Raw genomic sequence first — 14,772 nt, 5'->3', positions numbered from 1 at the left:
ACCTACTCTATATCCTAGGCTTTAGCTCATTCATTGATTTGTCAATAGCTGCCACCATAATACATGACCTTTTATGTGGATGTATTGTACACCTTTATACTCACACTTTTACACTGACTCTTCAGCCCCCTCTGCTGGCCCCAAGCCAGTGGTGCAGGAGCTGAGCAGCAGTGCTGTTGTCCTGCAGTGGGAGCCTGTTCCTCTGGAGCAGAGGCATGGCTTCATCCGCTACTACACCCTCTACATCCAGAGTGAAGAGGAAACTCCAGAGGTTGTAGTGGTGCCAGGAGACAGGCTGAGGTACCAGTTGAGTGGTTTGTCTGGACTGTACAGGATCCACATGGTGGCTCACACTGATGCAGGAGGGAGTCCTCCTGGTCCAATGCTCGATGTGGCTGTAGGTGAGGACTAAGACAGGCTGAGATGTTGGAACTGTTCTATTGACTTACCTCCATTGGAGTGGACAGTTGTGCATTAATTTGTGTGTGTACGTGTGTGTGTTCCAATCTAGGGGGCATTGGTTTGGCGGACACCATCCTGTGGTGTTCCATTCCTACTGTGCTCACCATCCTGATACTGCTGAACTGCCTACAGTGGAGACAGAGGTGAGAGAGCCACAGAGAGAGCAGCCTACTAGTAGAGGTCTTGCAGAGGAACTCTCCCCATGTCTTACCAGCCTGCTGCACTTTGCCAGACCCACATGTTTCCCTGGCTGATTAGTAGCAGACTGCAGATGCCTCCACTCAGTCTGTGAGTCTGATAACAGTGTCTGTTCTCTGCAGGATAAAGCAGAATCTCTGGCCTAAAGTCCCTGACCCTGCACATAGTAGCCTGTCCGCTTGGAACACCGAGACTAAATACACCACAGTCTTTTTCACTGAGGGGGTGGGTACTTTTATTGTCCTTCCTATCCGGAATCCTTGGGACGTCCCTACCCCATTGAAGTAGAAATTTAAAATGGTAAGGTTAGGATAAGGGTAATAAAAAGAATAATACATTTTATTTTAAGCGCTTTTCACGACACCTGAAGTCACTTTACATACACAAGAAAATCAGAAGGATAAAAAGCAATAAAATCACACATTAAAATAAGTAAGTATATAAAAGTACACAACATGAGGACATGCTAACCATGGAGAACACTAAACATGATGACAGACTAACCAGGGAAGTGAACTAGACAGAGGATAAAAGCTAAGACAACAGAGAATCTGGGTAAGCCTGTGTGAAGAGGTGTCTTTAGTATGGAATATGTGTATGGATTGTGAGGTTCTGACATGGAGAGGGAGGGAGTTCCAGAGTTGCACTGCTAAAAGCCTGGTGTCCGATGGAGCAGAGCCTGGTGCGAGGGATGGTGAGGAGGCCAGTGTCAGAGCAGCGCATTGAACAGGTGGGAATGTAGGGGTGCAGGAGGTCAGTAAGGTATGTGGGCGCCATTCCATTGAACAGGTGGGAATGTAGGGGTGCAGGAGGTCAGTAAGGTATGTGGGCGCCAGTCCATTGAAAAGGTGGGAATGTAGGGGTGCAGGAGGTCAGTAAGGTATGTGGGCGCCAGTCCATTGCATGCTTTGTAGGTGAGCATGATGGCGCTGGAGGGGATGACCGAAAAGAGCTTCTGGACATCAGAACAGCGATTACTCGCCTTGAACTGGACTAATCATTTTTATTTTATGAGTCGGACGAGAGGGATTTGCTCCAGACACCCGACAGGGCCCTCATCCCCATCATTCGCAGTAGAAAGAAAAGGAGATATCGTAGAAAGAGATCGGGGTGCTTGGTAAGGAGCCGGTGACAAGTGGCTAATCTGCCTTTGCATTCGATACTATTGGCCAACTTACAATCGCTTGATAATAAAATGGACGAACTACAGGCAGGAATATCCTACCAACGGGACATTAAAAACTGTAATATCTTATGTTTCACTGAGTCGTGGCTGAACGATGACATGAATAACATACAGCTGGCGGGTTATACACTGTATCGGCCGGATAGAACAGCAGCCTCTGGTAAAACGGGGTGGCGGTCTATGTATATTTGTAAACAACAGCTGGTGCACGATATCTAAGGAAGTCTCGCCTGAGGCAGAGTATCTCATGATAAGCAGTAAACCACACTATCTACCAAGAGAGTTCATCTATATTCTTCATAGCTGTCTATTTACCACCACAAACCGATGCTGGCACTAAGACCGCACTCAATGAACTGTATATGGCCATAAGCAACCACGAAAATGCTCATCCAGAGGCAGCGCTCCTAGTGGCCGGGGACTTTAATGCAGGGAAACTTAAATCTGTTTTACCTAATTTCTACCAGCATGTTAAATGTGCAACCAGAGGGAAAAAAACTCTAGACCACCTTTACTCCACACACAGAGACGCGTACAAAGCTCTCCCTCGCCCTCCATTTGGAAAATCGGACCATAATTATATCCTCCTGATTCCTGCTTACAAGCAAAACCTAAAGCAGGAAGCACCAGTGACTCGGTCAATAACAAAGTGGTCAGATGAAGCAGATGCTAAGCTACAGGACTGTTTTGCTAGCACAGACTGGAATATGTTCCGGGATTCTTCCGATGGTATTGAGGAGTACACCACATCAGTCACTGGCTTCATCAATAAGTGCATCGATGACGTCGTCCCCACAGTGACCGTACGTACATACCCCAACCAGAAGCCATGGATTACAGGCAACATCCGCACTGAGCTAAAGGGTAGAGCTGCCACTTTCAAGGAGCGGGACTCTAACCCGGAAGCTTATAAGAAATCCCGCTATGCCCTCTGACGAACCATCAAACGGGCAAAGCATCAATACAGGTCTAAGATCGAATCATACTACACCGGCTCCGACGCTCGTCAGATGTGGCAGGGCTTGCAAACTATTACAGACTACAAAGGGAAGCACAGCCGTGAGCTGCCCATTGACACGAGCCTACCAGACAAGCTAAATTACTTCTATGCTCGCATCGAGGCAAGTAACACTGAAACATGCATGAGAGCATCAGCTGTTCCGGATGACTGTGTGATCACGTTCTCCGTAGCCGATGTGAGTAAGACCTTTAAACAGGTCAACATTCACAAGGACGGATTACCAGGACGTGTACTCCGAGCATGCGCTGACCAACTGGCAAGTGTCTTCACTGACATTTTCAACCTCTCCCTGTCTGAGTCTGTAATACCAACATGTTTCAAGCAGACCACTGTAGTCCCTGTGCCCAAGAACACTAAGGTAACCTGCCTAAATGACTACCGACCCTTGGCACTCACATCTGTAGCCATGAAGTGCTTTGGGCTCTGGTCATGGCTCACATCAACACCATTATGCCAGAAACCCTAGACCCACTCCAATTTGCATATCGTCCCAACAGATCCACAGATGAGCCAATCTCTATTGCGCTCCACACTGCCCTTTCACACCTGGACAAAAGGAACACCTATGTGCGAATGCTATTCATTGACTACAGCTCAGCGTTCAACACCATAGTGCCCTCAAAGCGCATCACTAAGCTAAGGACCCTGGGACAAAACACCTCCCTCTGCAACTGGATCATGGACTTCCTGACGGCCGCCCCCAGGTGGTAAGGGTAGGTAACAACACATCCACCACGCTGATCCTCCACACGGAGGCCCCTCAGGGGTTCGTGCTCAGTCCCCTCCTGTACTGGCCAGACACGACTCCAACACCATCATTAAGTTTCCATTCCATCGAGGGGGCTGTAGTGGAGCAGGTTGAGAGCTTCAAGTTCCTTGGTGTCCACATCACCAACAAACTAACATGGTCCAAGCACACCAAGACAGTCGTGAAGAGGGCACGACAAAACCAATTCCCCCTAAGGAGACTGAAAAGATTTGGCATGGGTCCTCAGATCCTCAAAAGGTTGTACAGCTGCACCATCGAGAGCATCCTGACTGGTTGCATCACTGCCTGGTATGGCAACTGCTCGGCCTCCGACTGCAAGGTACTACAGAGGGTAGTGCGTACGGCCCAGTACATCACTTGTAAGTCGCTCTGGATAAGAGCGTCTGCTAAATGACGTAAATGTAAAAATGTAAATGTAAATCACTGGGGCCAAGCTTCCTGCCATCCAGGACCTCTATACCAGGCGGTGTCAGAGGAAGGCCCTAAAAATTGTCAAAGACTCCAGCCACCCTAGTCATAGACTGTTCTCTCTGCTACCGCACGGCAAGCGGTACCGGAGCGCCAAGTCTAGGTCCATGAGGCTTCTAAACAGCTTCTACCCCCAAGCCATAAGACTCCTGAACATCTAATCAAATGGCTACCCAGACTATTTGCATTGCTCCCCCACCCCTCTTTTATGCTGCTGCTACTCTCTGTTTATTATCTATGCATAGTCACTTTAATAACTCTACCTACATGTACATATTACCCAAATTACCTTGACTAACCGGTGCCCCCACACATTGACTCGGTACAGGTACCCCCTGTATATAGCCTCGCTATTGTTATTTTTACTGCTGCTCTTTAATTATTTGTTACTTTTATTTCGTATTATTTTATATTGTCTTTTTTTGTGATTTTTTTTCTTAACTGCTTTGTTGGTTAAGGGCTTGTAAGCATTTCACTGTAAGGTCTACACGTTGTATTCGGCGCATGTGACAAATCACATTTGATTTGATATGAAGATGATTCTGTATTGAACTGGGAGCCAGTGGAGTTTGATGAGGGTGGGGGTGATGTGGTCTGTCAAGTGTTTTGGCGGAGAGTCCGTATAGAATGGGGTTGCAGTAGTCCAGGCGTGATAAAACAAAGGCGTGAATGAGGGTTTCAGCAGTGGGTTCAGTGAGAGAGGGTCTGAGTCTTGAGATGTTTTTGAGGTGGAAGAAGGCTGACTTGGTGATGTTCCGGATGTGGGGTTCAAATGACAGAGTGGGGGTCAAATGTAACACCAAGGTTCCTGACTGTAGAGTTGGAGTGGATGGTGCAGCTGTCGATTGTCATGTTGAGTTGACCCCAAGGGTGAAAGTAAGGAGGTACGGTCCGGTACGGTGTGTCGTGTCAAAATAAATCGTGGGGGTACGCGTTCCGGTAAAACGTGAGCCTATCACAATTAATACAACATGCCCAAAAAACGATAGTCTATTATGCCATTATTTAACATTAGTGCATGTCAGCTGCATGAAAGGTTAGCGAATTAACTGGAAACCAGTTGGCATACGCTCCAAATTGCGTTGTGGTTTGAGGAGAACACTTACATTTTGTCAAGGCGGAGATGAGTGGCCAAGACCAATGCGCGCGTGGACAACAGTGGATGCATCAATTCAGGCTACAAATGTAGGCCTAATGACAATTGCAGAATGTCATTACAATATATGTAGATGTTTTGTAACAGATGTCTCTTTCCATTCATCAAATTGCGGGTGCACAGTGCACTGTTGGGGTTTGGATGCATTAATTATTTTGTGAGTGGACAAATGTGTGCGGGTAGCCTATGGGAGTGCCTTTGTTAAGTGATTGTTTGACAATCAGATGAAAACATCATGACTGGTTGTGTTTATGCCACATTAAAAGGCATAGGTCCATAAGGCTAGGGGAAGCTAAGCTTTCCCTAAATTAAATTGAATTAAATTGCCAAAATGATATAGCCTAATTAGCTTACTCCTGTCTACAGTGCATTCGGAAAGTATTCAGACCCCTTGACTTTTTCCACATTTCTTCTGAAACTCGTCAGTCTATTCTTGTTCTGAGAAATGAAGGCTATTCCATGCGAGAAATTACCAAGAAACTGAAGATCTCGTACAACGCTGTGTACTACTCCCTTCACAGAACAGCGCAAACTGGCTCTAACCAGAATAGAAAGAGGAGTGGGAGGCCCCGGTGCACAACTGAGCAAGAGGACAAACACATTAGAGTGTCTAGTTTGAGAAACAGATGCCTCACAGGTCCTCAACTGGCAGCTTCGTTAAATAGTACCTGCAAAACACCAGTCTCAACGTCAACAATGAAGAGGCGACTCCGGGATGCTGACCTAGGCAGAGTTGCAAAGAAATAAGCAAAGAGAGGGCTTAGTGGGACTATCATTTGTTTTTCAACAGGACAATGACTGAACACACATCCAGGCTGTGTAAGGGCTATTTTACCAAGAAGGAGAGTGATGGAGTGCTGCATCAGATGACCTGGTCTCCACAATCCCCCGACCTCAACCCGATTTGAGATGGTTTGGGATGAGTCGGACCGCAGAGTGAAGAAAAAGCAGCCAAAGTGCTCAGCATATGTGGGAACTCCTTCAAGACTGTTGGAAAAGCATTCCAGGTGAAGCTGGTTGAGAGAATGCCAAGAGTGTGCAAAGCTGTCATCAAGGCAAAGGGTGGCTATTTGAAGAATCTCAAATATAAAATATATTTTGATTTGTTTAACACTTTTTTGGTTACTACATGATTCCATATGTGTTATTTCATAGTTTTGATGTCTTCACTATTATTCTACAATGTAGAAAATAGTAAAACTAAAGAAAAACCCTGGAATGAGTAGGTGTGTCCAACCTTTTGACTGGTACTGTAAGTATTCAGACCCTTTGCTATGAGACTCGACATTGAGCTCAGGTGCATCCTGTTTCCATTGATCAACCTTGAGATGTTTCAAACAACTTGATTGGAGTCCACCTGTGGTAAATGATTTGGAAAGGCACACACCTGTCTATATAAGGTCCCACAGTTGACAATGCATGTCAGAGCAAAAACGTCTGGGGAAGGGTACCAAAAAATGTTAGCAGAATTGAAGGTCCCCAAGAACACAGTGGCCTCCATCATTCTTAAATAGAAGAAGTTTGGAACCATCAAGACTCTTCCTAGAGCTGGCCGCCCAGCCAAACTGAGCAATCCGGGGAGAAGGGCCTTGGTCAGGGAGGTGACAAGAACCCGATGGTCACTCTGACAGAGCTCTAGAGTTCCTCTGTGGTGATGGGAGAACCTTCCAGAAGGACAACCATCTCTGCAGTATGCCACTCCTCAGTAAAAGGCTAATGACAGCCCGCTTGGAGTTTGCCAAAAGGCACCTAAAGGACTCTCAGACCATGAGAAACAAGATTCTCTGGTCTGATGAAACCCAGATTGAACTCTTTGGCCTGAATGCCAAGCGTTACGTCTGGAGGAAACCTGGCACCATCCCTACGTTGAAGCATGGTGGTGGCAGCATCATGCTGTGGGGATGTTTTTCAGCGGCAGGGACTGGGAGACTATTCAGGATGGAGGGAAAGATGAACGGAGCAAAGTACAGAGAGATCCTTGATGAAAACCTGCTCCAGAGTGCTCAGGACCTCAGACTGTGGCGAACGTTCACCTTCCAACAGGACAACGACCCTAAGCACACAGCCAAGACAACTGTCACATTGTATAAGGATTTGAAGACAGGCGCAAGAATACGTAATAGGGGTTTTATTTTCTCCACCCAACACAAGGTACATCATGAACAATGATGGGGACGAAGCCCAAAACAAACACGTGTGTGTGTATATATATATATATATATATATATATATATATATATAGAACACAGGGATGTAACCCAAACAAAAGAGCGAGGTGTAAACCTCTAAACAATACACAGGACGAGACCCATAATAACAAGAGCACAATACACGGTACTCACGAGACCAACGGACATGGGACAATAATCGACAAGGACAATGGTGAACAGAGGGCACATACAGTGGGGAGAACACTGCCGATTTAGCAGGTTTTCCTACTTACATAGCATGTAGAGCTCTGTAATTTTTATCATATGTACACTTCAACTGTGAGAGACGGAATCTAAAACAAAAATCCTGAAAATCACATTGTATGATTTTTAAGTAATTAATTTGCATTTTATTGCATGACATAAGTATTTGATACATCAGAAAAGCAGAACTTAATATTTGGTACAGAAACCTTTGTTTGCAATTACAGAGATCATATGTTTCCTGTAGGTCTTGACCAGGTTTGCACACACTGCAGCAGGGATTTTGGCACACTCCTCCATACAGACCTTCTCCAGATCCTTCAGGTTTCGGGGCTGTCGCTGGGCAATACGGACTTTCAGCTCCCTCCAAAGATGTTCTATTGGGTTCAGGTCTGAAGACTAGCTAGGACACTCCAGGACCTTGAGATGCTTCTTACGGAGCCACTCCTTAGTTGCCCTGGCTTTGTGTTTCAGGTCGTTGTCATGCTGGAAGACCCAGCCATGACCCATCTTCAATGCTCTTACTGAGGGAAGGAGGTTGTTGGCCAAGATCTCGCGATACATGGCCCCATCCATCCTCCCCTCAATACGGTGCAGTTGTCCTGTCCCCTTTGCAGAAAAGCATCCCCAAAGAATGATGTTTCCACCTCCATGCTACACGGTTGGGATGGTGTTCTTGGGGTTGTACTCATCCTTCTTCTTCCTCCAAACACGGCGAGTGGAGTTTAGACCAAAAAGCTCTATGTTTGTCTCATTAGACCACATGACCTTCTCCCATTCCTCCTCTGGATCATCCAGATGGTCATTGGCAAACTTCAGACAGGCCTGGACATGCGCTGGCTTGAGCAGGGGGACCTTGCGTGCGCTGCAGGATTTTAATCCATGACGGCGTAGTGTGTTACTAATGGTTTTCTTTGAGACTGTGGTCCCAGCTCTCTTCAGGTCATTGACCAGGTCCTGCCGTGTAGTTCTGGGCTGATCCCTCACCTTCCTCATGATCATTGATGCCCCACGAGGTGAGATCTTGCATGGAGCCCCAGACCGAGGGGTGATTGACCGTCATCTTGAACTTCTTCCATTTTCTAATAATTGCGCCAACAGTTGTTGCCTTCTCACCAAGCTGCTTGCCTATTGTCCTGTAGCCCATCCCAGCCTTGTGCAGGTCTACAATCTTATCCCTGATGTCCTTACACAGCTCTCTGGTCTTGGCCATTGTGGAGAGGTTGGAGTCTGTTTGATTGAGTGTGTGGACAGGTGTCTTTTTATACAGGTAACGAGTTCAAACAGGTGCAGTTAATACAGGTAATGAGTGGAGAATAGGAGGGCTTCTTAAAGAAAAACTAACAGGTCTGTGAGAGACGGAATTCTTACTGGTTGGTAGGTGATCAAATACTTATGTCATGCAATAAAATGCAAATTAATTACTTAAAAATCATACAATGTGATTTTCTGGATTTTTGTTTTAGATTCCGTCTCTCACAGTTGAAGTGTACCTATGATAAAAATTACAGAGCTCTACATGCTATGTAAGTAGGAAAACCTGCTAAATCGGCAGTGTATCAAATACTTGTTCTCCCCACTGTATATAGACATACTAATCAGAGGGAATAGGAATTGGTGTGCGTAATGAGACAAGACAGTCCGGGGTTGGTGGTAATGAACCAGGTAAGTGACGCCTAGAAGGCCGGTGACGTAGACCTCCGGAGCTGGTATACGGAATGAGCAGCAGTACCGGGGGGATCCGTGACAACAACGCAGGAGTGGCTTTGGGACAAGTCTCTGAATGTCCTTGAGTAGCCCAGCCAGAGCCCGGACTTGAACCCAATCTAACATCTCTGGAGAGACCTGAAAATAGCTGTGCAGTGACGCTCCCCATGCAACCTGACAGAGCTTGAGAGGATCTGCAGAGAAGAATGGGAGAAACTCCCCAAATACAGGTGTGCCAAGCTTGTAGCGTCATACCCTACTGTCCAAGATGGCGTAGCAGTGCGGTCGTGTTCTCTTGTGTGTCCATGTAAATAGCCTGTTTTTTGTATTTTTTTGTATTTTACGTACAGTGGGGAGAACAAGTATTTGATACACTGCCGATTTTGCAGGTTTTCCTACTTACAAAGCATGTAGAGGTCTGTAATTTTTATCATAGGTACACTTCAACTGTGAGAGACGGAATCTAAAACAAAAATCCAGAAAATTACATTGTATGATTTTTAAGTAATTAATTTGCTTTTTATTGCATGACATAAGTATTTGATACATCAGAAAAGCAGAACTTAATATTTGGTACAGAAACCTTTGTTTGCAATTACAGAGATCATACGTTTCCTGTAGGTCTTGACCAGGTTTGCACACACTGCAGCAGGGATTTTGGCACACTCCTCCATACAAACCTTCTCCAGATCCTTCAGGTTTCGGGGTTGTCGCTGGGCAATATGGACTTTCAACTCCCTCCAAAGATTTTCTATTGGGTTCATGTCTGGAGACTGGCTAGGCCACTCCAGGACCTTGAGATGCTTCTTACGGAGCCACTCCTTAGTTGCCCTGGCTGTCTGTTTCGGGTCGTTGTCATGCTGGAAGACCCAGCCACGACCATCTTCAATGCTCTTACTGAGGGAAGGAGGTTGTTGGCCAAGATCTCGCGATACATGGCCCCATCCATCCTCCCCTCAATACGGTGCAGTCGTCCTGTCCCCTTTGCAGAAAAGCATCCCCAAAGAATGATGTTTCCACCTCCATGCTTCACGGTTGGGATGGTGTTCTTGGGGTTGTACTCATCCTTCTTCTTCCTCCAAACACAGCGAGTGGAGTTTAGACCAAAAAGCTATATTTTTGTCTCATCAGACCACATGACCTTCTCCCATTCCTCCTCTGGATCATCCAGATGGTCATTGGCAAACTTCAGACGGGCCTGGACATGCGCTGGCTTGAGCACAGGGACCTTGCGTGCGCTGCAGGATTTTAATCCATGATGGCGTAGTGTGTTACTAATGGTTTTCCTTGAGACTGTGGTCCCAGCTCTCTTCAGGTCATTGACCAGGTCCTGCCGTGTAGTTCTGGGCTGATCCCTCACCTTCCGCATGATCATTGATGCCCCACGAGGTGAGATCTTGCATGGAGCCCCAGACCGAGGCTGATTGACCGTCATCTTGAACTTCTTCCATTTTCTAATAATTGCGCCAACAGTTGTTGCCTTCTCACCAAGCTGCTTGCCTATTGTCCTGTAGCCCATCCCAGCCTTGTGTAGGTCTACAATTCTATCCCTGATGTCCTTACACAGCTCTCTGGTCTTGGCCATTGTGGAGAGGTTGGAGTCTGTTTGATTGAGTGTGTGGACAGGTGTCTTTTATACAGATAACGAGTTCAAACAGGTGCAGTTAATACAGGTAATGAGTGGAGAACAGGAGGGCTTCTTAAAGAAAAACCAAAAGGTCTGTGAGAGCCGGAATTCTTATTGGTTGGTAGTTGATCAAATACTTATGTCATGCAAAAAATGCTAATTAATTACTTAAAAATCATACAATGTGATTTTCTGGACAGAGCTCTACATGCTATGTAAGTAGGAAAACCTGCTAAATCGGCAGTGTATCAAATACTTGTTCTCCCCACTGTATATATTTCCCTATCACACTTTTCATCCTTCTACTAAATATACTTTCCTGCAACCCGCCTCACTCAATGTGGAACGGATTCTATTATTTACTCACCTTTATCTAGAATCTCCAGTTGAAACTAGCCAGCCAGCTAACTAGCTAACTAGCTACTTGCTATTAGCCACCGTTAGCAGTTTTTCACCCAGAACATCGGATTTTCTGCCGGAATAACTGAATCACTGGACCTTAACACCGGATCTAGCTAGCCGCAACCGAATGGATTTCGAATGGATGTTGCTGTAGGCTAATTACCACTGCCCCCGAAGCACCAGTTAGCCTTGAGCCTTGAGCTAGCCTCGAGCAGGCCCATATCCCGGCTATCTACCTCTCTGTCTACCGGACAATAGCTACTTGCTATTAGCCACCGTTAGTGGTTTTTCACCATTGTCCGTGGCCTGCACTACCTACCAGCCAGCTCTAGCCTGGACTATTATCGGCCAGTCTGCACTGTCTGCACAGCGCGTTATCAACCCAGAACCTATCGGATTTTCTGCCGGAATCACTGAATCACTGGACCTTTAACACTGGATAATCGCAACTAGCTAGCTGCAACCAAATGAACGTTGTTGTTGTCTAATTAGCCTTGAGCTAGCCTTGAGTCAGGCACATCTCCCGGCTATCTACCTCTCTGTCAACCGGACGGGACCTCCTAGAGTCGACACGGAGCCCCGCCGATCCATCACGACTGGTCTGCCGACGTAATCGTCTGTGGTTTCAACAGGCTTCCCGTTGCGACGACCACGAAGATCCATCTGCTAGCCCCGGCCCCTAGCACACGCAAACATCAACCGTGCTTCCTGCTCGCTGTGCTGTAGCACCAATTCGAACTGCTCTCGGACTCACATAGTGCTGTTCACTGGACCTTATGATCACTCAGCTGCACAGCTGATGCCTGCTGGACTGTTCCTTTACACGGTACCCTGTCCAGTTTGTCTGTTTAGCCTCAGCCCAAACATTATCGCCATTACCAGTTGTTGTCTTAGCTCTCTCTAATAACACCTGTGATTGCTTTATGCCTCTCTCCCATGTCAATATGCCTTGCCTATTGCTGTTCCAGTTAGTTCTTATTAAACAATTTCACTGTAGAACCCCAAGTCCCTCTCAAACTGCCTCAAATAGTTCCTTTGTTCCACCCCCCATACACGCCGAGACCGGCTCAATCGGTGCCTCCAGTGATGCTATCTCTTTCATTGTTACCCAACGCTTAGGTTTACCTCCACTGTACTCATATCCTTCCATAGCCTTGTCTGTACATAATGCCCTGAATCTTTTCTACAACGCCCGGAAATCTGCCCCCTTTATTCTTTGTACCCAATGCACTAGAAGACCAGTTCTTAAAGCCTTTAGCCGTATCCTTATTCTAGTCCTCCTCTGTTCCTCTGGTGATGTAGAGAGGCTCAACTCCAGGCCCTGCAGCCCCCAGTATCACTCCTACTCCCCAGGAGCTATCATTTGTTGACTTCTGTAACCGTAAAAGCCTTGGTTTTCTGCACGTTAACATCAGAAGCCTCCTTCCTAAGTTTGAGTTATTCACTGGGTTAGCACACTCCGCCAACCCTGATGTTCTAGCAGTGTCTGAATCCTGGCTTAGGAAGGCCACCAAAAACTCTGACATTTCGATCCCCAACTACAACATTTTCCGTCTAGAACTGCCAAAGGGGGCGGAGTTGCAATCTACTGTAGAAATTGTAGCTCAATTGGTAGAGCATGGCGCTTGTAACGCCAGGGTAGTGGGTTCGATCCCCGGGACCACCCATACGTAAAAATGTATGCACACATGACTGTAAGTCGCTTTGGATAAAAGCGTCTGCTAAATGGCATATTATTATTATTATTATTATTATTATTATTATTATTATAGCCTGCAGAGCTCTATCATACTATCCAGGTCTGTGCCCAAACAGTTTGAGCTTCTACTTCTAAAAATCCACCTTTCCAGAAATAAGTCTCTCACTGTTGCCGCTTGCTACAGACCCCAGCTGTGCCCCCAGCTGTGCCCTGGACACCTTATGTGAATTGATTGCCCCCCATTTATCCTCAGAGTTCGTACTGCTTGGTGACCTAAATTGGGATATGCTTAACACCCCGGCCATCCTACAATCCAAACTAGATGCCCTCAATCTCACACAAATTATCAACGAACCTACAAGGTACAACCCTAAATCCGTAAACATGGGCACCCTCATAGATATCATCCTGACTAATTTACCCTCTAAATACACCTCCGCTGTCTTCAACCAGGATCTCAGCGATCACTGCCTTATTGCCTGCGTCCGTAACGGGTCCGCGGTCAAACGACCACCCCTCATCACTGTCAAACGCTCCCTAAAACACTTTAGCGAACAGGCCTTCCTAATTGACCTGGCCCTGGTATCCTGGATGGATATCGATCTCATTCCGTCAGTAGAGGATGCCTGGTTGTTCTTTAAAAGTAATTTCCTCTCAATCTTAAATAAACAAGCCCCATTCAAAAAATACAGAACTAAGAACAGATATAGCCCCTGGTTCTCCTCAGACTTGACTGCCCTTGACCAGCACAAAAACATCCTGTGGCGTACTGCATTAGCATCAAATAGCCCCCGCGATATGCAACTTTTCAGGGAAGTTAGGAACCAATATACACAAGCAGTTAGGAAAGCAAAGGCTAGCTTTTTCAAACAGAAATGTGCATCCTGTAGCACTAACTCCAAAAGGTTTTGGGACACTGTAAAGTCCATGGAGAATAAGAGCACCTCCTCCCAGCTGCCCACTGCACTGAGGCTAGGAAACACTATCACCACCGATAAATCTACAATAATCGAGAATTTCAACAAGCATTTTGCTACGGCTGGCCATGCTTTCCACCTGGCTACCACTACCCCGGCCACCAGCTCTGCACCCTCCGCTGCAACTTGTACCCAAACCCCCCCAATATTTAAAAATACAATCGCTGACTCTGTCAACCACCGCATTCTTATTGGCAGACTAAATAGCCTTGGTTTCTCAAATGACTGCCTCACCTGGTTCACCAACTACTTCTCAGATAGAGGTCAAATCGGAGGACCTGTTGTCTGGACCTATGGCAGTCTCTATGGGGGTGCCACAGGGTTCAATTCTTGGGCCAACTCTTTTCTCCGTGTATATCAATGATGTCGCTCTTGCTGCTGGTGACTCTCAGATCCACCTCTACGCAGACGACACCATTTTGTATACATCTGGCCCTTCATTGGACACTGTGTTAACAAACCTCCAAACGAGTTTCAATGCCATACAACACTCCTTCAGTAGCCTCCAACTGCTCTTAAACATTAGTAAAACTAAATGCATGCTCTTCAATCGAACGCTGCTGGCACCCGCCCACCCGTCTAGAATCACTACTCTCGACGGGTCTGACCTAGAGTATGTGGACAACTACAAATACCTAGGTGTCTGGTTAGACTGTAAACTCTCCTTCCAGACTCACATTAAGCAT

General features: G+C 46.4%; 1 protein-coding gene across 2 annotated transcripts in view; it reads left to right on the top strand.

Moving 5' to 3' along the window:
- The window catches only part of LOC121539907 (interleukin-6 receptor subunit beta), a 39,223-nt gene that overhangs the window by 21,663 nt on the left and 2,788 nt on the right, over window positions 1-14,772 (top strand). The window contains exons 10-12 of one of the 2 annotated variants that reach the window (XM_041848554.1): window positions 126-401; window positions 512-605; window positions 783-885. In XM_041848554.1, coding sequence (XP_041704488.1) covers window positions 126-401; window positions 512-605; window positions 783-885 — 473 coding nt within the window. The remainder of the gene's footprint in view (window positions 1-125; window positions 402-511; window positions 606-782; window positions 886-14,772) is intronic. The other variant, XM_041848555.1, reaches the window with a different exon arrangement.

Source organism: Coregonus clupeaformis, unplaced genomic scaffold (assembly GCF_020615455.1).
Source record: "Coregonus clupeaformis isolate EN_2021a unplaced genomic scaffold, ASM2061545v1 scaf0068, whole genome shotgun sequence".
Taxonomy (NCBI): Eukaryota; Metazoa; Chordata; class Actinopteri; order Salmoniformes; family Salmonidae; genus Coregonus; species Coregonus clupeaformis.
The sequence above is the reverse complement of the archived record's forward strand: the minus strand, read 5'-3'. Positions and strand labels throughout refer to the sequence as shown.